This window comes from Neolamprologus multifasciatus, chromosome 5, assembly GCF_963576455.1.
Source record: "Neolamprologus multifasciatus chromosome 5, fNeoMul1.2, whole genome shotgun sequence".
NCBI classification, from domain to species: domain Eukaryota; kingdom Metazoa; phylum Chordata; class Actinopteri; order Cichliformes; family Cichlidae; genus Neolamprologus; species Neolamprologus multifasciatus.
In genome coordinates this window covers 19,370,841-19,398,074 of record NC_140443.1, presented here as the reverse complement: position 1 = coordinate 19,398,074, position 27,234 = coordinate 19,370,841, and the positions used below count along the sequence as shown (strand labels likewise).

The following is a 27,234-nucleotide window of genomic DNA, read 5'->3' as shown; positions in this document are numbered from 1 at the left end:
TCGTGGACAAGGAGTCAGACCTAGAGCTGTCAGGAGATGAGAAGCATCAGTTTAAAGTTTGGCAGTATTAGTATTTATAGTATTTATTCTAAAAGTGCATTAAACCGTACCTTTCCTGTCTTTATCAATTCAATTTAGATGATACAGAAATTGGGTGAAAAAAGGACAATGCTGCCCACATACACCAAGACAGTTGGTCCTCTGATTACATCACATGACAAAAATCATTGTTACTTTAATGTCATAGATAACTCTAAACATCTCATATAAATAAAGCTCCTACTGATCTCAGACTACGGACACAAAGGCATGTTAAAGGTGTACTATTTGAACAAACCATTTAGTTACATGTTATCACTGATTTTGGGTGAGCTGATCAACCTGATCCTCCACAGAACAATGCTTAAACCCCATCCTCATGTATCATCTGAAGTAAACTGAACCTTTGGTCTTTATCAATTCAATTTAGATGATACAGAAATTGGGTGAAAAAAGGACAATGCTGCCCACATACACCAAGACAGTTGGTCCTCTGATTACATCACACAGAAAATAGGAAACCAGATTTTAGAGTAGAAAAAATGTCACAAGCCAAACGGAGGTGCTTCATCTCTGAATATGGCCTTAAAACTGCAAACGTTCATCAGCATATCTGTGTTCACAGCATGACTCAGATAACATTAGATCCATATTTAGTGGTTCCTAGTTATTGCCAAACCAATAAATCAGGACAGATTCTTCAAGATTAGTCCATCACAGAAACAAATGAGGGGGAAAAGATAGCAGTTGAGAAACCAAACCTCAGAGCTCCACGTCTTCAGAGCCTTGCCTTACACAATACTTGGTATCCATAATTGATATTGGGGTCATCATTTTGCCCCAGATCAGGTGTCTCAAAAACTGGTTATGTCCTCCTCTGAGCTTCCACCTGTTTTACTTTGGTCAATTATTTCTTTGTTGTAACAATGCTTCTTGGAAATAAATCTCATAGTGTTGGAAAGCCTGTTTATTTCCCCTTAAATGGTGCCACACTTGTAAGGAAGATGCATTTGTGGATTGAGCAGCAGAATTGAGTGTGTGGGCTGGGCCCTTATAAACTTCTCAAATCTTCCCTGCCAATGCCAAACAGCTTATCCAATACTGACTTCTGTTTTGAGCTTCTGGTAAGTAAGTAAGTAAAATTTTATTTATATAGCACATTTCTAGATAAAAAGATCACAAAGTGCTTCACAAAATATAAAACAAAAAGTCAGTACCCCAGGTGCTGACAACATCTTTTTCCACTAATTTTGCTGATACCAAATGCCCTGATTAAAATTATAAATATATTATATTATTTTTTAAATAAAGATAATAACATATTTCGCACATCTTTCAGATATCACCATAAAAAGTGTTTAAATACTTTAAAGATATGTGATGTAGACTGTTATCAGATCTTCGTAGTTTATTAGTATAATGAAAATAATACTTATGTCACAGAGATAATATGAAAATGTCTTAAATATGTATTAATATATGCTATCTTTCTGACTTAATTCCAACTTAATTTTTATAATTTGTTTATTTTTGTTTCACGATATGGATTAAAAGACCCCGTTTAACCCTGTTTAATAAATGTTTAATAAATCCTGTAAGCACAAATAAAATGTCTAAGGGGACTGAAACCTATGATAGCTCTTCGAGAAATACACCAGATGTTCTCATGTGTCGGTCTCTCTGCACGTCATCCATCCGGATGAGTCTGCTGTTAAGACAGGGTCCGGTGCGTGTTATCCGGTAACCCACAGCGTGCCTCTTGGTTGGTAGGCTTTCAGTCATCTTCCCATTGGAGGCTTAGCGCGTCACGATTAGGGCGGACAGCGGTGTGGACCACACAGCCTGTGTCCGGGGAGGGTAAAGGTGCCGCCTAAAAGCGTGCCGAGTTATTGGATACGTGTTGTTGCTAGGGGCGTGGGTTGTGCCGTGAAATGTTCTAGTTTCCCCAAACCTGAAAGAGATGAAATTGAAGAAGAAAACAGTATTATCAGCTGGAACGACAGATGCGCTGAGAGCTGGGTGCTCCGACGACGTGGGGCAAGCTGTGCCGCAGTGAGCATAATCTGATAAGCGCTTGTATCCATCCTGCACTCGGCTTCAGGACGACGCAGGAGAGGAAAAAGTATGTGCGGAGTGTGAGGATAGATGAAATTATGCTGAGGTCACACTTCTCGGAGCTGATTCACACTTTCACCCGGAACACCTGCTGTATATTTGCATCCACCGGAGTCCGTCTCGATGACTGCCGCGCACTTGCTTGTCCCGTGATGTGTCTTTGGAGGAGCCGGTGCGTGCCACGGTCTAAACATCCGCGCCTGTCCACTGTAGGCCTATAGAACAGCTATTTGTCTGCGGAACAAATCACAGTTTTATAGTAGGCGCAGGATCTTATGCAATGTGGTCGAAACGGATTTTGTGAGCTCATAGGTTAAACTGACAGCGACATCAGGCTTAGGTCGCCTTGCTCTGTGCTGTACTGCAGCAAGGTGGACCACCGGGGCGTGAGGTGGCAAGGAGCAATGCACGCATCCTCCCCGCTGGACATTTTTTGGGGGATGTTTTGTGTCCCGAACAAACAAAAAACATAAGGCCATACACCCTGAACTGGCGAACTGCGTCACCGTGTTGGAGTGTTGCAGGTAAGCAGCGAACTCTTCCACCGCTACGAGAGAGCGGCTCATCATCCTCCAGAAACAATGTCGCCGGTGAGTGTTTAACAGTATAACCGGGATGGATTCGGTGGATTCAAGCAAAGATCCGCCACTGGGATCCACGTTTTCCTCAGCACCTAATCTGGACTCGGACATTAATGCAAATGCTTGCAGGCCTGTGTATGAGAATGGTACAGACCACAATGTCAACATACAAAACACAGCCCTGCGTGGAGCAAGTGACCCCAGCTCATACCCCTCCACAGACTACCAGGTGCCGGTCCGCCACAGGTTTATTCGGCGGAGCCAGTGGTTGTCAGACTCCGAAGAGCCGCCGGTGGACACACCGGAGTTCGTCAACAGCAGCCCGGCACTCAACATCGACCTGCGAACCATCGTTGACAGGAGTCGGGCGCGGGTTCTGCACGCGACCCGCCTCCAGGAGACCTCGAGCACGGAGAGCCAGGTGGACCTGAAAGACATGGCCACAGAGAGCGTGAACGCGGACGAGGAGAAGGGAGGCAGGAGCGAAAGCGAGCCCAAGGCAGAGGTCGTGCCCTCCGATGTCACAGGTAAAGCAGGAAGTGACGAAAACGAAGAGGAGCCCGGAATGAAGGCTGTGGCCACCTCGCCTGGAGGGCGCTTCCTCAAGTTTGACATCGAGCTGGGGAGAGGGTCTTTCAAAACTGTCTATAAAGGTCTCGACACCGACACCTGGGTCGAAGTGGCCTGGTGTGAGCTTCAGGTGGGTTCGCTAATCACTGAGGTCCAACATCAATCAGCCAACACAAATTAGCTGACTATAAGAGCTCTACAGCATTATTGATTGTTTTTCATTCGCTCATTTGAAGGTTAAAAATAAAAAGCAAGACAATAATAAAGATCTTTATATTACACATAAATACCCATATACATGCCAGTCATGTACCAAACTCTCAGGCAGGGTCAGTGGATGCTGTGTTACATTGTTGCCTTTGGTTCTTTTCCTCATTAGCTCAGCCAGGTCACAGCCATGGTTCTGTATCTAGCTGGGATTGATTAAAAAAGCTGAAGTTACAAGCATTTACAATACATATGACAGGATCTATGTGTGAACACACACACACACACACACACACACACACACATATATATATATATATATATATATGTGTGTGTGTGTGTGTGTGTGTGTGTGTGTGTATTACAAGAAACTTCACTTTTTCACTTTTTTAAAATTCAGCAATCAGTTTACAAGCTTTTATTTTTATAATTCTTAGCCTAGATGTTGCTATTTCCAAACCAAGTTGAAGTAACAGCACATTTCCGATTCAGTAGATTACAAAGATGTCTTTTAAAGGAAATCTGCATCCTCCTTGTCCCCTGTGCACATTATTGACTCTTAAGTGAATTGAATTTCATCTGTACCTACTCAGCCATGTCAGCAGATGAACTGAAATGGCACTTTAATTAGTCAGATTTGCTTATAGGCTATATTTTAGCAAGGGGTGATGCAGTGTTTCATATGAGTGACAGCTTGCTGTATCACTAATCTGTGTATGTGGTAATCTAATGATTAGTTTAGATGCTGCCCATGTGATATACAGATTAGTCTGCAGACAGACCTGTAGATAGTGGCTGCCCTTTAAGGGCTCAAATTGTGCTAAGCTTTTTCAGTCTGCAGATTTATGAGCAGGCATAAGAATACAATTTAAAAAATTAAGTATTAAGACATTCTGCATCAAAACACAAGCAGAAGCGTCTTTGTTTTTCCCAGCAGATCTTTTTCATTAAACTTAAATAGCTACTACTTCTTGGTGTATGCTTAGTCACTGAATTGGCTTTCACGTTACACGCGGACTTAGACATTTCGTTGGGGCCAGTGCACAAAATGATGAGTCACCATCTCATCGTAATCTTAGAAACCTTTCGTGCGCTTTAAATGATCATAATTACAATTATTTCATATAAGATGGAAAAATTTCACCTCATACTCTTGCAGAAAGTGTAGGAAGGCATCTCAGCAAGTCTGGCCCAACAAATCACTGAATTTCTCCCTAATGAAAAAATCACAGCCTAGCTCTGTAAGGTTGATAGAATTAAGTGGTAGTTACATTGTGCTTCTATTTGCATTCAGTAGATGAAAGTAAAGTACTGATGTAGCCCATTTATTCAGCGTGTCTTCATCTCATTTGAAGAGTGAGAATGGCGATTGTCCAAGGCCGTACCACAATGCGTCACTACTGTTTAAGATTAACTTTATGGCTCATACTGGAGGAAATGCATTTGGTTTTCTGATCCTCATCAGTACACCTATCCATATCTTCAGTGCTCATTCTTGTCTGTTAGAAGAGAATCCAACCACTGGGCATATTTTTAAGCACTTAAACACATAATTAACTGGATTTCACAGCAGAGTGTGCTTTTTGAATGTGTGTCACGTTTGATGAGCTCTACAGTAAGTGTATTTGTGCATCATGCGTGTGTGTTTGCATCTGCGTGGTGTCTGAGCAGGTTCTTAGGGGAGATCTAGTGATGATTCAACCATTCTGTCCCTCGAGATGAGGCCTTGCCCTTCGGAGTGTCTCTGTCTGTGTAGCTCACTCACAAAAAAAGCCACTGTAACTCAAATGCTCTGTGTGGTTTGTACACTGTGTGCGTACGGAAGTAGAACTAAGAATGAGACAGCAGAAAACATAGATGCTCATAGAAATCAGAAATGAATTAGAAATGAATTGTATTTGAAGTGGAGCTTTTTTCCTGGTGTTGAGCAAATCAGGCTGCCAGTTTTGCTACTTACTTGCCTGCAAAAATGCAATCAAACGTTTGCTGACCGAGTTGTTTACCCGAAATTAGCAAATCGCCTAACACAATTTAGTAAAATGCCAAAGCACTTTACCACACTGAGAAGTGTGTCTCACAGTTGTACATTTTGTCTGATGGCTTAGTAATGAATATCAAACAGCGATTTATACCCTCGTGCTGTTACCACACTGATGTGTCTGGAGAGTGAGTCTTGCTGATGCAGCCTTCTGCACCATGAGAGTAGAAACGGGAAAGGCTGGGTTCATCTAAGTACAGCTTATAGTATACGAAGTATTTGATACACAGTAAACCAAGAGTTCTGTATGTTTATATTATTTCCAGATTTATGTCCACAACATTATATTTTATTTCTAATATTATTTATTATTTAGTTTTTCATTGTGCACAATTATATTTCAGTAAAGACAATCCTGGTGCCACACCCTGCTGAGACCTTATCCCTCAAAGCGTCTTCTAATAATTTGTATGAAAATTGCTTTTAAAAAAGGACAATGAAGATATGGGGATGAGGCAAACTGTAATATATTTGTACACGATAAGAATCAGAGTTATGAAAGAAAGTCAGATCTGTATCCTTCACAGTGTTGCATGTAATATAAGACACCTCAGACTGAGCACTGTATAGATCACTATGAGCTTTGCAGGACATCTGATTCTCAGGTATTTGTCGATAATCAATAGCATGAAATGTACATCAGGTTATTGTGGACCCCCTGGCCTTTGAAACATCAAATGCACCCGAATGGTTTCTGCTGAAACGTGTCTATGGAGACGGCTCTAAAGAAACCCTGGAGGTCATGCAGTTTTTGGCGTTGTCATAGTCTTTGAGTTGGATGTGCTGTGCTGACAAGAGAGAAACTGAAATGTGGACGGTGTTTGCTGTCAGCTGTTTTACTATTTATACAACAGTTCAGGGAAGAAAGGGGCCAAAATATTGATCCATTATACACAAATCCACTCAGGCCTGTATAAGTAAAGACGTAAAATTTAAAATTTGTACAATTTAATTCCTAAATCAAGGATTTTCATTATGCTTTGTGGCTTTGTGATTGAAAGGAAAATAAAAAGAAATCCTAGCTCGCTGTTATAAAGTCTTAATGGAATTTTTTTTGTGTTCCATTATTTACCAGAGGTATGTTTGACATTTATGATTAAAAATGTGATTAAAGCTCACGTTTATCTGCCATGACAGATGGGTCTGTCTCTGTATCACAGCAACAGATTAAACAAGACTTCTACTCATCTGTCTTTTGAAAATGTGATTTCACGAATGCTGTTGTTATTTGTGTTTTCTACACAGTGGTAATAAAGAGAGTAATTGGTTCAGACCCCCATGTATACCCACTCAAAATGCCAAAGCTGCTTTCACTATAAACATGAGCCACAGGCAGCAGAGTCCCATCATAAAGCAATGGGAATATTCAGAGGAATCATATTTGTTCCATTACCGTCTCTAACTGAGAAGAATGCATATCTGTCCTTAATGAGAAACAGGTGCAGCGACTTATTGAAACATTTGCAAACAGAAGTGGAAATACATTATAGAAGGCAAACACAGAGGCTGTACAAAAGTAATGAGCTTGAAAGTCAGTGTTTGGTATGTTCACCTTTATTCTGCACCACTGTCTGAACTATGTTAGGCAAGCATTCTTGTATTTTCTTTAAGCAGTCTTCAGGAATAGCTCTCCAGGCTTCTTGAAGGACATTCAAAGCTCTGGATGTTTCTGCCTTTTGTTCTGTTCTCTGTCAACACGATCCCACACTGCTTCAATATATGCATTTCTATATATGTGTTTGCTTTCAAAGAAATAGTTGTCATGTTGAAACTAAAGCTGTTTCTAATCAGATGCATTCCAGGTGATATTGCATGGTGGAGAAAATCTGATGGTACAGAAATTCCATCAGTTTTGACAGGATCTCCAACCTCACTGGCAGAAACGCAGCCCCAAACCATGACAAAGCCTCCACTGTGTTTCACAGATGGCTCTCCTTCCTCATCATCATTCATCAGTTCTTGTGTAATTTGGCATACCTCAGCCTTTTCTCCCTGTTTCCCTTCCATTTCCTGGCCTTCCACTGAGGCCATTTTTGCTCAGGAATCTGTGAACAGTACACGAATCAAATGAAGAGCCAGATGCATCTCTCAGGGCCTGTGTCAGGTCTTTGCTGCCTTTTCCCCCCATTTCTTAAAGACAGGACTTTCAGACATTGTTCATCTGTTGCAGATAGGTTTTGAGACCTGCAACTTCTTCTTTTATTCTCCACCTGTCAGTGAAGTAAAGTAAAGAAAACACTGCACAACATGCTGAGATATGCAAAGTTTTCACCTAATAGAAAATATGCTATTTTTTGTCTGTCAAACTGTGTTATCTTTGGCAATCTTTTTAGTTATTTATTTTGTAGATTTGACTAAAGAAATGGGCGCAAAATAGGTATTTCTGTCCCAGGCTGCTAGTAAAGTGCCTAAAGACACAAGTTAAAATTGTTTTTTTGCTAAGTTGTCTTCTATGTGTAGACCCATTACCAGTTAGTCCTCTGAGTTGCCTTTTTATGATTAAATGATTCATAGGTCAGTGTTACATGGCTTAACAAACAAACAAGCAAACATTCCTATGAAAAAAAGGACTGGGCTGAAAATCCCTCAGAAAACGTGCAGAACTATTATTTGAGACCACTTTGCAAAGTTAGAAGTCTGGCTTGTTGGAAGCAAAATATAAAGAAATGAGGTGGGTAGAGAAAGACAGAGAGAGAAAGAAAGAGAGACAGAGAGACTAATACTGTTTCTTTACACTCTATAGAAGTAGATGCATAAATAATAGTAAAAAAACAAACAAACAAACATTTTCTTTCTTCATTTTTCCAGGAACGGAAACTGTCCAAAGCAGAGAGACAGAGATTCAAAGAGGAAGCAGAAATGCTAAAGGCTCTCCAGCATCCCAACATTGTGCGATTTTATGACTTCTGGGAATCACCCGTCAAAGGGAAAAAGTGTATTGTTTTGGTGACAGAGCTGATGACCTCAGGAACACTAAAAACGTGAGCGGCAAAAGAAAAATATTTCCTGTCATAACCTTTGTTTGTCTTTTTTGCTATATTTTAATCTGCCCTCCAAAGCTGTTGAATGGCATAATTTTAGTCATTCTAATCAACGGCTGAAATCCAACCAAAAGCTGAAAGATATATTTATGTGAATAAGGGGGTGGATTTTCTTCGTAAAGTGTAATTAGCAAAATAAATGAATACCAAATAGAGGGTAGGACACAATAGAAAAAGATTTTCAGGCAGTCACAATTAGGAAATTGGTTTGAGAAAAGAACAATCATTAGAGAAGGCAATAACAATTCGCAAGAGAAGAACAGCTAACTGGATATATTTTATAAATGCAGAGGTTACTTGGGGATAGATCTCTAAATGTGATTTCAGCAACTATCATTCAGCATGTTTGAAAAGCCAGCTTTTACTTGTTGTCAGCTGGAAATTCTCTATTACCACAATAATATATACATTTTTTTTTTTTATCTTCCAACAGGTATCTGAAGCGCTTTAAGGTCATGAAGCCTAAAGTTCTTAGAAGCTGGTGCAGACAAATTCTCAAAGGCCTCCACTTCCTCCACACTAGAACTCCTCCGATCATCCACAGAGACCTTAAGTGTGACAACATCTTCATCACTGGTCCTACGGGCTCTGTCAAAATTGGAGACCTGGGCTTGGCGACTCTAAAGAGAGCCTCTTTTGCTAAAAGTGTTATTGGTTAGTTACCATGCAGTTGGAAAAACTGCTGTTTTAATGATTTGGGAATTTTCACAGTGCAGAAAGAAACTGTAAACGCAGTGCAGACACAGTGTGTCAAGATTATTTTACCTGATGCATCAAAGTCAAACATTTGCTTTTAATTCTTGGCTCTGTTTTTATCTTTGGCAAAATATTTCACTGCACTCACCAATCCCACACTAAAATGTGTCAGCGGGTTATTTGTTGCTGCAGGTAGTGTTCAGTACCAAAAATGACACTGACGATCATGGTGGGAGTAAACGGTAAATCTGTGTACTGCATAACCAAAATAAGGGAACTTGTTCCTTCTAAGTGTGGGATTTTGTGCCTGTTATGTTTTTTATGTAACAAAACAAAAATTTCTGTGAAGTATAGAATTACATTAAAAGCTCAATATCTATGTGTCACTGGATCCGACCAGCTGTGACACAATGAGTGTTTTGAATCATTGGCCATTTTTAAAAAACATTAACCCTACTTGGTGTAGAATTACTGAGATTGTTTGGGCTTTATTATTAGCTTTTTGACCACCTTAAAGTTGCTATATTTTACTGTCATGTTTAGAAAATTCTTCACGATTTATCAGGCCTGATCAGTTTCTGCTGTTGATGCCACTGGAGTTCAATTAAACCATCACTAAGTTTGTAATTTATCATCTTCTCTTGCATTAATTTTCCAGGCACTCCAGAGTTCATGGCTCCAGAGATGTATGAGGAGCACTATGACGAGGCCGTGGATGTCTACGCCTTTGGGATGTGTATGCTGGAGATGGCAACATCTGAATATCCCTACTCTGAATGTCAAAATGCTGCTCAGATCTACCGCAAAGTGACCAGCGTGAGTTCACGTTCAAATCCTACTGCTGCTATAATAACTTTCAATCTATGATTACAACAAAGCCAAGCTATATCTCAATTTTTTTGGTTCTTATTTAGAATGAAGGGTTCATTATAAGCCTGCCACAATATCCGATTTGTTCTGCACATTTGCAGTGATCAAAAGACAGTCAAATTTACATGTAGGTTTGCTTATTTTGTTGGAGTTTTTTTGCCTGCACGGATGCACTGTTGTATTTTTGTGGTGTTCCAGGTCAAACTTGGAAGAAAAAAATAAAGCATCTAGCTGGTTCTGCAGCGCTTGGAACACAGGACCCTGAGAGCATGGGCAAACCTCGGACTAATTTAGTTAAATTACTGTTATAATAGACAACAGTATCTACCTAATGTAGCTAATGCTGACACTTTTAATTTGGCAGATGAGAACTGTCCTATTTCTTTTGAAAACCTTTTTTCCCAGGGCCCATATGTCTGAAAGACAATGTGTTTAACAGACTCTGTATTTAAGGATTTTATACAATGCAGACAGAAGTTTCTTCTATTATTTCTCCAAGTACTTCTGTTTAAAACCTGTCATTTGGTAAGCTAAGACATGGATTAAATTTTTTTTAGGGGGTGAAACCTGCCAGCTACAGCAAAGTCCGCGACCCAGAAATTAAGGAAATAATCGGGGAGTGCATCTGTCACAGATGGGAAGAAAGGTAATTGGACCAGAACCTCTATCTCTGGCTTATGACGCATTGTTGTGTGGGTAGAGATTGACTCTTATATTAGCACTGCGTTGTTTTGTTTCTCCTCCTGCAAAGAGACGTCAATACCACTATTTGACTCTGTGTTTTACTGTGCCAGTGACATGTAGTGCAGGTCTGTAGTGTTTGTGTATTTCTTGCAGGTACTCCATCAAGGACCTCCTGAATCACGCCTTCTTTGCAGAGGACACGGGTGTGAGGGTGGAGCTCAATGAAGAAGATGATGGGAAAAAAGCATCCATTGCTCTAAAGCTGTGGGTCGAAGATCCTAAAAAACTGAAGGGAAAATACAAAGACACTGGTGCCATTGAGTTTACCTTTGATTTGGTCCATGAGGTCCCAGAAGTTGTTGCCCAAGAAATGGTAAGGACATTTTTTTTTCAAAAAGCACTGTTTCTCAGTGCTTTGCCAGTTCATGTTTCTTATTGGTGTCTATTAAAATGTTGCCTCGCAACAAAGACCTGGATTTGAATCCATCATCTGGCCGGAGCCTTTCTGTCTAGAGTTTGTATGTTCTCCCTGTGTCTGAGTACTCTGGCTTCTTCCTACAGCCCGTCAGTGAGATTAGGTTTATGAATTTAAACTCTAACCATAACAAAAGTAGTTTTGTTTGTTTTGTTTTTTTGTGGTTTGCTATTTCAATTCAGTTTCTGTTATTTCCTGTTATGAGGTAGTTGGGCTATCAGCATAATGATATACAAAGTGTCTAATAATGTTATGGAAGTCATTACATTGGAACACATCTTCTGATGTAGGTCTGATGTAAGGAGTGCGTTACTGGTTTGCAGTACTGCGAAGTGCTTCAGATACCACAGGACTATGTCTACATAGACACTAGAGCAGGGGTGTCAAACATAAGGCACGGGGGAAAGAATCAGCTCAGCAAAGGGCCCACTAGAGAGCTTTGGGAAAAGGAGGGCATAAATTTTCAATTTTCAATTGTATTTTAATCAATTTTAGCATTTTTCCTGTTGGTAAAGATCTCCATCTGGCCATTTATATTACATAATAGTAATTATTAATTGTTTAGTTAAAAGTCTTTACATGCCCTCGGTGTAAAAAGTGAGTTTGACGCTCCTGAACTAGGACAGCTGATCACTTGACCTTTCGCTCTTCATGCAAACTTCTGTTAATGCAGGAGGGGTAGTTCTGAGCTGCAGTGAGTATCTTGCCTGTGCCTCCTTAGGTGGATTCAGGTTTCTTTCTGGATTGTGATGTGAAGATCGTTGGGAAGTCCATCAGAGATCGTGTAGCTCTAATCAAATGGAGGAGGGAGCGGACTGTCTCACCAAATGGAAACAGCGAGACACCTGTGAAGAAAACTCAGCAGAACCTCCTGCAGGTTCCCAGTACAGGGATGCCACAGGGAGCTGCATTAGCTACTACAGATTATGAAGACCAAGAGTCAGAGCAGCAGACTCTGATCTGCACCGTCCCCGCTGCCACATCTACCACATGTAAGAAACTGAAATTAGAATATTATGTGAATGTGTGCATTAACACAAAACCTGAAGTTAAAACCAGTGTTGATTTTAAGAGCCAGTTGACCAGTTTTAGTTTTATTAAGAATTTAAACATCTAAGCTCTTTTAGTTTTAGTTGATTCAATATCACAAGAGCATCACAAACTAAATCTGAAGTGATTCAGTTCACTAAAATATAAAGTGTAAAAGTTTGTCGTGTTTTTACCAGTGAGAGTTGCTCCACATGGTTTACAAAGCATTTTATTTTCCATGACATCAAATACGAAATGCTGCTGCTTTTCCTGCTAAGAGATATTTTGTTGTGTTATCATGAGAAAGCATAGCTGAGCCTGCCCTCCCTGCGTGTTTTTCAGATTAAATGTGTGTATCTAACCTTACTGCACAAGGACATTACTTCTGATTGGATCCTACCTATCTACACAACGTAATTAGCTCTGATTGGATCTCGTATTCCCAGAACGTCTTCATCTCGCTCATATGAAATGTGCTGACAAAAGTATCAACACATGTCATGATAGTTTTTCTCCTCGCGCATTTGTTATCATCTTGTTTTTGTCACTGACTAAAACTACAAGAAAAATTATTGGTCAACAAAATCAAACACTGGTTAAAACACACGACACAGACTGTTGCTAAAAATAGTTTCCGTGAACCTAAGCGAGAATCAGACATATGGCTGCTGCAGTGTCTGAGTGATGCCAAATTACGTGACATAATTTAGCATTTGAATTTTATTGAGATTCTACTCCACTGTCTCCCACACCCAATCTCTCTTTTTGAGTGTCTGTCCTTCCTGCATATGGACAAAAAGCATCACGGTGAATCATAATCTTTTACATGCTCTCTTATTACAGCTGACAGTGGCGTGAGCTCCACAATGCAATTAGATGAGCTAAACAATCAGCAGAATGGCCCCTACCCAACGCTTCAAGAACCTGTTACCACAACTCAGATTATCTACAGTCCTCCTGCACAGACTGACCCTCAGCTGCACCAGGGGCCTTACCAGCAGTCCACTGCACAGTCCGTGCAGTTACACCAAGGAGTGTACCAGCAAACCGCAGGCCAGCTGCACCCTGGGACCTTTCAACAACCTGCATCACAACTGCACCAGGGGCCTTATCAGTGTCAAACAGTGAGTAAAAGCATTTCATGTTATTTTCATTTTCTCTTTCTGATATCCTTAATGATATTTTTCTGAAATAACGAAAATGTTATTCTTTTTTTCGGAATGATACCTCATCAGCGTCACTACAGTGATCCCTATGTATGCCATGAGAACCTGCTCATCACTGAAAGTACTATGTGTCTTAGGCATGGCAGTGCCTCAATGGTTGAGATGGTACAGTGTAGGATGCAATCGCTAACTAAGACAACTCCACTCCCCTGCTTGTGTCCGTTACAGGAAGTGTCTCCGGCAAATAGCACAGAGAGTCGAGTGCACGATACAAACTGCCTGTATGCTAACTCTGCCCAGAAGCCGTCATTGTTATCGCCTTTCTTGCTCCCCCATCAACACTCTCATCATGACTCAGCAAGTCATTTCGATTCACCTCACCTTCCCCTTAATTTACAACCTCCTGCAGAGCTGCCTCCATGTGTCCCACGCAGCCCAGGGCATCACCATCACTGCAAAGCTTGCATGTCTCTCCTCTGCAAGGACAGGACAAAAGGAGATGGATCATTGGGACACAAACACAAATGCACTGACACCACATCCACCCAGTTTGCTCCAGTCTCCAAGCCAAGCTCGCCCACATCTCTTCATGAGCCAAGGTCTCCTCCCTCTCTGCCCACTACCACATCATCAAATTGTCAGCCCGTCGTGGCAGCTTCTCCTTCACATCTTTCTCCACCTTCACAAAATGTGTTCCCACGGAGTTTGTATGAAGGTGGAGATCTCACGCTCCTCAACTACTGTCTCCATCACATTGTCAGTCGCAGGACCAGCTCCCCCACCCTCTCTGATAGAGGTGTTAATCATCCACTACACAACCATGGGGAGGCTGGGGTTTGTTGTTCTTCAGTAGGTGAGCATAAAGACAAGAGCCAGAGCCTGGATGCTCCGTTCTACTGTTCTCCAAATGTGGTTAGGAACCTGCAGTTATCATCACATCACAGCAAAGACAGAGCCAATTCTCTGGTGGGTTAGAGAAGAAGACTTTGCATAGCCTGAAATGCCATAGCAGCAGCCTGCTGTATCTTTTCTGATCCTGCAAGTTGCCTCTCTCCCCTGGCCAGTATGTTAGCAGCCAGTTTTTGCTCCTGCTTAATCAACATTAAGTGCTGAATTACTCGCTCAAAGTGCTTCTCTTAACATGTTGGATGGGCAATGATAGATAAATGCTGCCGCTTCCCGTTTCCATTTTAATGGATGAACAATTCCAGCTGCTAAAAAACACTCCTCTCCATTTTCTTGCAAGTGACCACAAATGCTTTGACAAACTAAACTGTGAGCCACATTTGTTGTATTAAATACAAACACATATTATACAGTTCTACTATCCCTAAAGAAGGTCTCCCATTATGTGTTTCTGACAGACAGTTCCTGCTCCAGCTACGCCAGCCACTGCTGCTAACCAGAGCAGACAGTGCTTTCCAGCTGCAGGCCCAACTCTACAGACACAGAACACTGCCCAGCCCAACCAGGAGCAGGTACTGCATACATCTGACTCTAAAATACCCTGGCAACATCTGTAGTGAGACCCAAAAATCTGAATTATGAAGCGACAGTTTGAAAGTCGCTCATTGGAGCCCACCCAGCTGCCTGTCCTAGCGTGCTTGACTCGCAGGGCCTCGTCATTTGACATGCAATATAAAAAATACAATTTCAACTTTTAAATCATAAACTGAAACATGCGATATAATGGAAGTTAATCTGCCATTTGATTTAGTGGTGCTGGCCATTTTAAGTCAAGTAGGTCTAGTGCTGTGTGTGAGGTGGGTGAAAAGTGTATCTGATTTTCCCTTTAATAGCCAATGTGCACTGTACTGTATATCTGTGTATATGTGTGTGATGTGAATAGCTGTTCATGTGGTTTGTGTCTCCTTCACATTTATCTCTCCTCACTGTAGTACCATCTCCAACCAGCTGCTATCCTGCCAAAGGTAGAGCAGCATGCAGAATAACTGAAGTCTGCCTGCCCTGCAGCTCACTTGTAACAAAGTGAAGCTGTTAAACTGTTTAGTTATTAGTTTTAATTCTCAGTTTCAGATTCATACTGTAAAAAAAAACTAAATAAGTAAAAAAAGAAAAAAAGAAAAACAAAACCCCAAACATGTCATTTCCTTCCTTAGCTGTTATCTGCAGAGCAGCCTGCTTCCCACCTGAGTCATCCTGACACCGCTACCAGTTTTCCACAGTTAGTCTCCAGTGCTCCTTCCCCACTTCTACCCCTGCAGATCAGCATGCAGGTGTGTTGTGTTAGCATAGAGAAGACAACAACAAATCTTCCTATAAAATGTTATAATAGGTGGCAGGGTAGAGTAATAAATAAGGGGCCTGTGTGAATGTTATTTCTATTGGTTATCTTTGTTCATTTTATATCATTTTCCCTTTTTCTTTCCCAGTTTTCCTCACCATATGCAGTTATTCAAACAGGGGGCCACAAGCCTTCACCCGTCTCCCCAGCTCCTCTGCCATCTGTCTACAGCAGCAGTGAATCCACTATGTCTAGCACCTATTACTCACGTTCACCCCACCGTCCCTCTCTGCCTCTGATTCCTCATTCTGCCATGCCATCTATGTCTACTCTTGGCACTCCTCTGTCCACACCTCAGCATGTAGCCAGTGTGGCATTCCCCCTCCCATTTTTTGCCATGTCCATGTCCTCAGCAGTGCCACAGCAGCAGGGCAGCCCCTCCACATCTCAACCAAACCTAAGTTTCCATTCCACCCATCCCTTACCTCTCTCTCAGGTACAACCCACCCCATACCCTGCCCCCAATCCTGAGCACGGTCTGGCTGAGCAGCCTGTCCAGGTGAATATTTCACTCAGTTCTCACTGTAATGGTTGGTTGGATCATAGGAAATCTGTAATACTAAGGTGGAATGGGTGTGATGCTTGCTGGGCATGGGTTTAGCGACTCAAAGACACAGAGTACTTGAACTAACTGATGAACAATTCTTTAAATGTGCTTGTTTTCTTTCAGATACAGTCACTCACTCCTCATGGCACTCTGGGAGACTTTCAGCATTTGGGTGCGGTTCACTCAGTTTTGCCTACTGTTCAGACTTCTCTCTGGGGAAGGGGAACAGATTCAGAAACTAGTGGAGCTGGCCTTGACTTAGCAGGAGCTTCTACAGTCCCAGCCCCAGCGTCAATCCCAATCCCAGCTAAAGTTGATACTCAACCTCCAGCACAAAGTCTGGCTGTAGTGGGAGCACAAAACCAACTTCAAGGCCCAGTATCAGCTCAGGCCGCAGCTATGCCTCAAACCACAACCCTTCTTAAATCCCCCACTTCAATCCCAATACAAGTTCCAACAGCAATTCAAGCTGCAGTCTCAGCCCCGGCTCAACCACTAGTATCAGCATCAGGTCCCATTTTGGAGCAAACAGAAGTCTCCTCTGTGAGCATACTTTCATCCAAACCCGAAATGTCAGTCCCAGGCTTGGTTTCAGGCCCAAACACGGTCACCCTGCCAGCACCAGTTCAGTCTGCAGCTCCTGTTCCCGCTCCAGCTTCTGTCACAACTTCAGTCCCAGCTCCAGTTCTGCAGCCTCCTGGCACCCAGACAACAGTCTCAATGCCCGAGCGTTCCAGCCTGCCTGCAACTCAGCAAACTGCAGACATGGCATCTGCATCCAGCACCCCTCAACAAGAGCCCTGTGCAGAGGTAGTGATGAATCCAATGTCTGTGAATATTTCAGAGTAATACCAGTTTATACACTTATGTAAATTCTATAAGATTTACCTCTGCTTGATTAAAATTGTCTCTGCAAATGACAAATAAAGTCATGTGAAAAAGAAAGTTCTTCACAGAACTCTTTGGAGATCCATGAAAAACTAAGTACACCAGCCAGGTGCTTCTAAAGAAAACTTGATTAACTGATCATCAGCACTTGTGATCCCCTCTGTAAAAGCAGATGTTTAGGCAGTTAGGTGTGGGGGTAACTCAACGCCACAGTCTTACGAGTTTTTAACGTCTCTGAAAATTCAGCCCAAGATCAGACCGTACGATGCTCCAAGAAACTGTGAAAAAAACAAACAAACGCTTCTCAGACTCCAGAGGCCTTATTAACCATGTCAGGTGTTAAAGTTCATGAAAGAACATGGCTCCACAGCTTAGGTTCGCTTAGATTACAATACGCCAGCACATCAGTGCAATTCATAGCAGCTGTGTCAAGCATGGTGGAGGAGGGTGATTATTTGTGCTTGTTTTGCAGCTACAAAACCAGAGCATTCATTGAGTTGACCACGGACTCCACTGCATATTAAAGTAATCTAGAGTCACATTTGAGGCCATATGCCTGACAGCTCAAGACTGGCTGAAATTGATCCCAAATGCAGCAGCAATTCTACAACAGAATGGCTGAAAGAGAAAAGATGTGTCAGTGGCCCAAAGTGCAGACCTCAACCTGACTGAAATGCTGTGGCAGGACCTGAAGAGAGCCGTGCATAAATGAATGCCAGCAAACCTCAGCAAGGGATACAGAAACCAATTACTTCACATTATTACTACTTCCACAAATGATGGCTCATTGAATATACTGTAGCTCTGTAAAAACTTTCTTTTTCACATGACTGTATTAAAGTATCCGCTGGTCAGAAAGAACGTTCAAACTGCAGGATTCATTTCAAATTACATTAACATAAATTTTATACATCAGTCCCATCATGACACCAGCTTCTGAATCTTAGTTTAACATGCTGAGAAGTAACAACACACATTAACCATATTACATTATATATTAACCACAGTAAGGCTTAGTCCCCCAGTGATCCATTATAGGTCCTTCATCGAGGTCCTCTTACACTCCCATTTTTCTATTTTCAGGAGGTGCTTCAGGAAAAACCAATATCTTTACCCAGTTATGAATTTGACAGGTGTGTATCTGTTGTTTTTAAAAAAATCTATTTTATGTCTTTTCAGATTCTGTAGTTTTTACAATTTTGTGTGAGGAAAATGTGCCACTTGGCCGTGAATTGCTAAACTTTCTTAAAATATTCTTTTTCGTTTTAGTCTCAAGTCTGATATACCATCTGGTAAGGAAACAAGTGATGGCTATGAAAGCTTTGCTAGTGTGGGAAAGGGAGATGGGAAACCGAGGAAACATCACCGCAAGTCTGCCCGCACCCGTTCCAGGCAGGAAAAGACCAGCAAACCAAAGCTGAGCATGCTCAATGTGAGTCTTGGTGACATTTGTGGTGTCAGAATGTACAGTTTCTTGAAATCTTTTATTTTTCTGATTGTAAAGTGTAAGCACTGCTCCCACAGGTTTGCAACACTGGTGATAAAATGGTCGAATGCCAGCTGGAGACTCACAACCACAAAATGGTGACATTTAAATTTGATCTGGATGGAGACGCTCCCGAGGAAATCGCTACTTACATGGTTAATCCAGACTTGTACAATCTAGACTTTGTGTTTAATAATTTCTTAATATTTACATTATTGTTTAACATCTTAACAACTGCATATCTACAGGTAGAGAATGGCTTCATCTTGATGTTAGAGAAGGAAATCTTTATTGACCAGCTGAAGGATATTGTGGATAAAGCTGAAGACATGCTGAATGAAGACATGGAGGGTGAAAGGGACACAGCTTTGAGTTGCAGTCCTTTACAAGTCCAGCCATTTGAAGCGTTAGTAGGAGAGGTAAGAAACAAATACACTCATTGCTTGAAAATACTGTAGGTTTAGATATTAGCAGTGACATACTCATAAACACGGATTCAGACAAATAAATAGAATGGCAAAGCAACTGGCATACTGACTTAGCTTTCATCTGTACATTTCTTTGTAGAGTCAGCAGCCTGGAGGATCTCAACCAGTCTATCAGCAAAATGGTATTACACTTTTCTTAGAAAAACATTTACCCATATGCATGTCTGGTAAATCCTTTTTCCTCATCACTATAACTTATTTTAAAAAATCCATCCCAGTTCTTCATACAGGAAAGAGATGGTTCATAATCTGCCCCGTAGAGGAGATACCCACATCCAGTCAGGAGACCCCCTCTGACGGGACAACTACGCAGTCACCTGGGAGCTCAGCCACTATGCACCTCGCTGACAGCACCACTGCAAAGCCCTCCAGAGGTGACTGCAAATTTTCTAATAATATCCAGCAGCTTCAAGGAGCAAGAACACCACCTTGTGGCAGTACAATGACAGGCATCCTGCAGCTCAGATGGGCAAAAACTGATTTCACAATAAATAAAGTAGACCTTTTTTAAAAAAAAAAAAAAAAATCTGTGTAATTTTGATTCTACCTTTTTAAAAACCTTTTGCAGAAGAGGGTTCATCTTCCACAATGTCTGGGGGAAGTGGAGGTTTCTCTTATGACGTGTATGGATTCTGCAGTCCTCCAATAATGTCCAACACAGACCCGCTCCTCCTGGCCACCCTGTCACCTCCTGTGTCTGCACCTCCGACTCTCCAGTCAGTGCCATCAGTGGAGCCAGCAGGCAGTTCAATGCAACACAGCATGCAAGCCCAGACAGCCAGAACACAAACATCATCCCCGCATGCTGCTTTCCCTGTGGAAGATTCACAGGGATCCCCTCTCGGCTCCATCTCACCAATCCATGCATCTCAGAAGTTGCCTGATATGACATGCCCGGTTTCTATTGCTGACGACGTGCCCTGCTGCCCTCTGGTCATGCCCCTCTCTCTCGATGTGAGCACTTCACAGGTCGGATCTCCGCTTACTCTTCCGCTCCAGGAGCCAGGATCAGTCAAAGAGGCACCGGCTGTCTCCTACGCCCCTGCAGCACGGAGCGAGCGACCACAGCAACCTGTGGTGCTGCATCAGCCTTTTGCCACTGTTGGAGGGACCAAAGTGTCCTCACTACCACAGAGTCCAGCACCATCCCAGCATGGTGCAGGCCCCAGTGAGTCCGATGGTGAAGGAAGACTGGCTCGTAGCGGCTTTGTGGACAGCACCATTAAAACCCTGGATGAGAAACTACGGAATTTGCTCTACCAGGAGTATGCTCCCATGTATCCATCAGGCAGCGCTGCAGAGACACCAGGGTCTGGCACAGAGTACATCCAGTCTCCTCCTGGTCCAGACAGCGCAACAGGAGGCTCAGGAAACAGCACCCCAGGGCCAATAGGGGAGGGACGCTACAGAGGAGGTGAACAGCTGGTAAGTATGTTTTGTACTTTGTTGTACTGTATCCAAATAATATTAATTTAACTGTTTAATATATTTTAGTGTTTTAATGGAGTTCAAGAAAAGGAGCACAGCTAAACTGATCTAAGAGAGAATGACAAATATTATTTAGCTGTTCCTCATCAAGTATTTTAAAGGACAACGAGTAATAGTTTGTATCCTCTGCCCTCTATAAGCCTCAAATTCCAGAGAGAATGGACAGTTTGAGCGCACTGAGTGATTCAGCTGTGTGTGGTACGTCAAACATCGCAACATAATCGGCATCATTATCTCCTAAGTAAAATGAGATGCGAGTTAATTCCTGCAGTGCTACAGTTTTAGTATTGTGGATATTTTCCTTCCAGCGTCCCTGTCGAGAAGACACGTTCCTCACTCTGCTTCATGCTCTGGAGCAAGAGGTCGATTTAAGGTATGAATGAGATCATGTTCACACATTCAAAGTGAAGGTAGAGCTGTTTTTCAGCACCACACCATTCATGATGTCATACGACTTCTTCTTCTGTGCTTTTGGCAGATCACTCCTGTTCCCCCTGAAGTGGCCAACAGACGAGATGTGAAGCAAAGGAGCTGGAGCAGCGCTGCCTCACCGGCGCACCCTGTGGGATACATTAGGGACCATGGTCAGTTTGACGCCATGGCTACCTCCACCACAATTGGCCGTTTCTCTGTGGTGAGCACTGAAGATGACATTACACAGAGGACACGTTGTAGCCGTTACTCTGCACCACCTGATTTCTATCTGGACACGCCTCCTTCTAACGCCAAGCGGGGCTCTTTACCTCGTGCAATGACATCCGTCCCTGTGGACGTCACGGTCCACGCTCGCTTCCTCTCCTCAGATTCAGGGGCAGAGAGCAGCCCTGCAAAGCTGACTCCTGCCACCCCGTTGCAACACTCCCGCTCTGAGCGCAGAGGAAGTGACCTCATGAAAAGGGCAGTGGCCTTTCTCCGTCGTTCTGGTCGCAGCAGCAGCGTGCAGAGCTCTGACTCACCGAGCAGGCATGGTGGGGTGCACGGCTCTGCCTATGGCAGCAGTGATAATGACTCCGAGATGGAGGATTCAGACATAAAGAGAGAACTACAGAGACTCAGGGAGAAGTAAGCATCGCTTGTGGTTTGCTTTCTGTCATGCTGCATGTTTGTATATGAAGATATTTTGTCATTTAGCTTGTAAGTCATTATTATTTTTCTCTCCTGGGTTTCCTCAGACATCTGAAGGAAATCTCTGAGCTTCAGGCCCATCAGCGAGGGGAAGTGGAGCTCCTGTATCGAAGACTTGGTAAAGTTCCTCCTCCTGGCCTGGGAGTTGCTGCACCACATGCCAGCCGTAGAAAGAGGTCCAGCAAGCACAGGCTGAAGCCAGGCAAACTTCTCAGCCCTCTGGTTCAACAGTTTAGAAATGTCACAACCAAAACTGGTGACTCTAGCAGATCCAGTGAGTGGCTTTGCAGAAATCCAAGTACTAAAAGTTAAGAATATGTACTGAAAGACTATTTATTGATGTTATCCTCTTGCATTTGTGTGTCTTTAGGTGCTGCTGCAGGTACGGGTGACAACACAGTTAGTTTAAATGGGTCTCCAGCTAAAGGGTCTTTCCCCACTCACAGCAGGGCCCGGTCATGCACCAGCCACCTTCCCAGCTCAACCTCGGAGCCTGTGCAGACTCAGCAGCCCTGCTCCCTTAAAGGCTCTTTATCTTCTGATAACATTTATGCTGGACTACACGGAGATGGAACTGGCACACAAGTGCCACCGGGGCAAGGTACCACACACCCTGATTCAACAGTATTAATAAAACCATTATTTGTGTTGTCGCTTTGTTTAATAATGTTGGCAATGGAGTGTTTATTCTTCTTACCCTGTTGTCTTTTCCCCTTGATTATGCTCCTCTACAGGCTGGTCTAATTACCCTCAACCATCTGAGAGAGTGACCTATAAATCGAGTAGCAAGCCACGAGCTAGATTTCTCAGTGGGCCTGTGTCTTTATCTATCTGTTTGTATCTCTTCTCTTCCCGCATAGCTTCATATTTTCTGGTTTCCATATTTTCAGTAAAACTCCTTTTAGTTCACAGGGTTTTTTATGTGCTATTTTTTTTCTCTGCCTCATTGTTATTAGTTGGTATTTTATTGTATTATTTCATTTCAGAGATGATTTTATTTTATTCAGCAGTTTACACAAATTCCCTGAAAGAGAAGCTGAGAATTTTACCCAATAGCTATCAGTCATGTTTATTTATGTTTTTATTTATTTATTATTCAACTTATTTTTACAAGTGTTGAGTTTTACCTCACGTTTCACGTGTCTCACTAATTCTTTTGCTCTCTGCCTGTGTGCAATAAGCACTTATCAACTTTGTATTCCTAGGAAATAGACTCTTGCATGTCTCATGCATCCCAAACTACAATAGATTTTCTCGTCATGCTTCTTTCTAACCCTGTATTACCTGTTTGTTATCTGTGTCACTTTGTAATGCCTTAAACATGGGTCATCTGCATGATTTGCTAACTATACGGATTGTCTCATTTAAGGGAAATGATTGCCTTGTTTATCCATTTGTTAGTGTGATTTTATTCCCTTGTTTTGCAGTGCTCGGTAGCTTTGTTTTGCACCGCTCCCCGTTATTGACCATTATAACCTGCTGATGAAAGCAGCGATTTGCATTAATCCTTTTTTGTTGTGTAGGGGCGACACTGAAGCGACTTTGTCTTGGTAAAGAGCGTGGTAGCAGTATGTAAAATTACAGTCTCATTAAGAATTTGTTTTTCTGTAAGTCAAGTTGTTTGTTTCATTTTTGTAATCAGGGTATTAAACCAGGTGTTTATATGTGTGTGTGTCTTTTTTAGGGTCTGGAGCTTCAGCAGGGGCTTCCAATCTGTCACAGCAGCTGCCTGGGGGTGTCACACCTCCTCCACATCAGCCGGTGATAGGATTGGCCCAAGCTCAAGCCAATAACAGCAACAACAAAACAGGCACATACAGTAGCACATCTATGAGTGCCCATGATAGCAACCTGCCTGAAGACTTACAACGACTAATGGATGACTGGGCCCAGGAGGTTCTGATTGTCACCCACCGGCCTCGCACTAACTCTTTGAGTATAACTCGACCCCAGCTTTGGGATCAGGATCCACTTCAAACAAGTGAACAGCTTGCTAGGGCTTCAGATGTGAGTGCTATGGTTATTATCTATTCTATAAAAGAGATATTGCAAATATACAGTGTTTAGATCATGAGGCCTGAAGTGTATAAAACTACTCTAATGGCTATAACTTCAAAATGCCTTAATGTTGTAGGGACTCATTAATTAGAAGAGTTCATTACAGAATACAGTAATACGCTTTCATTTTATCATGACTTGCACTCTGACTTGATTATTGTATTTCATTTCCAAATGCATGCTGGGGCATTCATTAACATTACTAGAGGTTGTTGCCATGCTAGTATTACAGTACTATATCCTGCATGTCTATAAACAATGTTAGTGTAGTGATTATTGTTTTAATATGCAAAAGTGCTATGTTTACTATTTACTTTTAACTATGTAACCCTTTTAGTTATCGCCATGGACAGCTTCAGGACCAGAGGCCTGTAGTCTGCCACTGTCCTGGCCTGATGCCCCTGGGTCAACAATGATCGCCACCCCGCCGGCGGGGGCACATCCCTCTTATCAGCATCACTCTCCTGCTCCATTCAGGGCCTTGCCCTCACCTCTCTCTATTAGCCAGTGGCCTGGGTTTTTCTTTCCCCTTCCTTCAGGAGTCTTTGCCTTTCCTGCTGTGGCCTCAGCTCAGGATACCCACAGCTCCATTCCAGCACCATCATATCAGCCAACTGACCCCAAGGCGAGGACTCTCTAATCTCTGTAGCATTGTGTCTTCCAACTCCGTTACCAAAAATATATCTCATTATAGTTCTAGTCAATCTGTACATAATAGTGTAAATATATATAACCAGCACGTATGTAATCATATGTACATACTCATCCTTAGTCTTTTTGTTATTTGTTTCATTTTGCATCAACATACCTCATGTCCGTATTACAATGCATAATCCTTGAGTGCAGTCCACTTGTAATTAGCTGAATCGTGCATTAAAGTGCAGATTTCATTTTCATTTTTTTCTGTATGTGCATTGAATGTACATACTGTATTTCTCATTCATATTGTGTTTTCACTTAAACAGCTGATGTTTGTGTTGCTCATCTCACTCATATATATATAAGCTGCCGAGTGTATATATGAACTATCGTCAGTCTGTAAATAGCTCCTGTGTTTGTACAGTTACCATTAGATAATCTGTAGGTTGGTGCTGCAGTTATGTGTCTTAATGCAACACCTTATTTGCCACCATCATGCCATCACTGTGAAGACTTGACATCCTGGTCACTAAGGCCAGTCGCTTTACTCTCTCTCAGTCCAAGGATAGGTTTCATTCTTCATCGATGAAATGCTTCCAGCACAAGCGCTTGAAATATCCTTAAGAGATTTGAATGAACTTGAACTTTATCTTCAGGTGGGAAAAAAACACCTGTGAGAGTGCCTTGAAATGCAGTTTCCGTTTTTTGAAGAAAAGCATTTAGATTCAAAGCATACTCTAGATATTCTATATAAGCTTTCACCTTCACAGGTAAATTATGTGATTTGAATAATGAATGTGGATTAAAACATGTTTAATTTAGCAACAAAACACAGCTAAACACTACAATCCGGTGTTGCAGTACATTAAATATCAGAGATTGTAAAAAGATTAATGAATATCCAAAGCTGAATTAGGTTAGCATATACTTGTTGTAAGTTTCCGTGTTCACTGAAGTTATGTTCTTGCGGGATTGCTTTAGCACCTGCACAGCAGCCTGCATGACCACACGGATGTTCTCTGAATCCCCACTGAGTGGTGTTCTGTGTTTAGAGTGGATGTTGTTCAGAGAAAGTAATTGAAATCATACATAAGGAGGGCTGAAGGACTCAACACACGAGTCAAAATCATAATCATCCCATACCTCTACTAATGCAATCTGTAGCTTTACATATTGTTGCCTTGTGGTTTTTAAGAGATTACTGCGTGGATGGTTGTCGTTTGATAAATGCTGTTGATGTGATAATATTAGGGGGGCACATGACGAATGTGAATTACCGAGAAGCCACAACTGTTTGATGTTTGCGTAATAGGCATAGGTTTTCAAAATTGTATTTATTAGATACTGGCCTTTTAGCTCATGCTTATATGTATTAAGGCTAAAATGATTCAAGGATTTCCAAAAAATATAGTGCTTTCACTATTTTAGTCAAAAACAATACTTTAATACATCTCTTGCATAAATCATTTACTCCCTTACAAGAGTTCTGGGGTTGCATAAGTCATTTTGTGTACTTTTGAGTGCAAATGGCACAGTCATCTTAAGAAAACACTTGCTTTTATAAATGTGGTCCCTTGTTTCAGTATGGTAAGCCAAGCAGTTCTGTAAAGGCACGATAAACACTTTTGGGGAACCAAAACAGAAATCTTCCATATTTGCAGAATTACAGGATGCTAAATTTCCCATAATGCAACACACTAGCATCTTTACATCATCAGGGTTGTTATCTTTCAACCTTTAAAAAAATTATTTTCAAATTCACAAAACACATTACGCAGACTGAGTATAACACATCATAAACAGAACCTTAAATGTAAAATCATTGGCATGACCCTTTAAAATTGTTTCACTTTTGCACATTAAGAGAGTAATTTAAAATGGATTATTTGTCTATAAGGTAGATCTTTAATAATGACCTAGATAATTTTTTTTAATCTCCTATGCAGTAGTTTTCTTTGTGCTTTCCACTGTAACTTCTGTCTTTAAATCTAATGCTTGCAATGACAGCTAGATGTATGATTGCTTTTGCCTGCTATATCACCTGTTTTCCCAGCAGTTTCCTGACCTTGTCAGATTGATACCTTCTAAAAAAAAAAGCTGTACATACTTGAAGACATAAATAAATTCATTTTTGCTTGACACCACACAATATTAGTCACATACTGCTTTCATTAGTAGTCACAAGCCAAATTGTCTCTGGGTCTCTCACTCTTCTCCACTCTAATTCGCCAAAAAAGTATTGCTTATTACAAATGAAAAGACAGTTTTGCAAATGCAGTTCTGGGAAAGTTATCACTCTATATTTCACCAAACAGGCTAAAATCTATGTTAAAATCCACATTTCACCACTGGTATTTGTATTTCACGGATAATAGGAGATTTCTGAGGTGTTTGCTTAAAGTTTTTGTGTATTAGTATCTTTCCGTCAGGCATAATACACTTGACACTGCAGTTTGAAGATCATCCTGATCTTGATCGTGGCTCAAAGAGTTGGCCGTTTGTCTTGTAACCGGAAGGTTGCCGGTTTGAGCCCCGGCTCGGACAGTCTCAGTCGTTGTGTCCTTGAGCAAGACACTTCACCTACCGTCTGCCCCAAGGCAGCTGTGGCTACAACTGTAGCTTGCCTCCACCAGTGTGTGAATGAATAGTGGAATTGTAAAGCGCTTTGAGGGCCCCGAAAAGCGCTATATAAATGCAAT

The 27,234-nt window shown here is 41.8% G+C and overlaps 1 protein-coding gene across 12 annotated transcripts; it reads left to right on the top strand.

Moving 5' to 3' along the window:
• Positions 1–1,763: 1,763 nt before the first annotated feature.
• Positions 1,764–26,684, top strand: wnk2 (WNK lysine deficient protein kinase 2). Of its 12 annotated transcripts, none has more exons than XM_085158432.1 (30): positions 1,764–3,435; positions 8,359–8,531; positions 9,025–9,245; positions 9,946–10,103; positions 10,715–10,803; positions 10,995–11,214; positions 12,038–12,308; positions 13,189–13,469; positions 13,740–14,477; positions 14,876–14,989; positions 15,410–15,442; positions 15,632–15,748; positions 15,905–16,315; positions 16,487–17,173; positions 18,335–18,384; positions 18,521–18,683; positions 18,776–18,892; positions 18,986–19,156; positions 19,305–19,347; positions 19,444–19,599; positions 19,794–20,650; positions 20,854–20,911; positions 21,022–21,086; positions 21,192–21,775; positions 21,886–22,112; positions 22,209–22,439; positions 22,573–22,671; positions 23,362–23,406; positions 23,523–23,845; positions 24,234–26,684. In XM_085158432.1, the coding sequence occupies exons 1-30, from the start codon at positions 2,770–2,772 to the stop codon at positions 24,534–24,536; spliced, it is 7,671 nt and encodes a 2,556-aa protein (XP_085014558.1). In that variant the 5' UTR covers positions 1,764–2,769; the 3' UTR covers positions 24,537–26,684. The 12 variants fall into 12 exon arrangements, with proteins under 12 accessions (XP_085014558.1, XP_085014552.1, XP_085014553.1 ...); XM_085158426.1 differs by having other exon boundaries at positions 13,581–14,477; XM_085158427.1 differs by lacking the exon at positions 15,410–15,442 and having other exon boundaries at positions 13,581–14,477.
• Positions 26,685–27,234: the final 550 nt, after the last annotated feature.

Bases quoted from the DNA above. Each gene is read 5' to 3' on its own strand.
- wnk2 (XM_085158426.1), top strand. From the start codon at position 2,770: ATGGATTCGGTGGATTCAAGCAAAGATCCGCCACTGGGATCCACGTTT. The intron at 18,684-18,775 runs GTGAGTCTTGGT...CTGCTCCCACAG, and splicing joins CAAAGCTGAGCATGCTCAAT to GTTTGCAACACTGGTGATAA. The intron at 19,348-19,443 runs GTATTACACTTT...AATCCATCCCAG, and splicing joins ACCAGTCTATCAGCAAAATG to TTCTTCATACAGGAAAGAGA.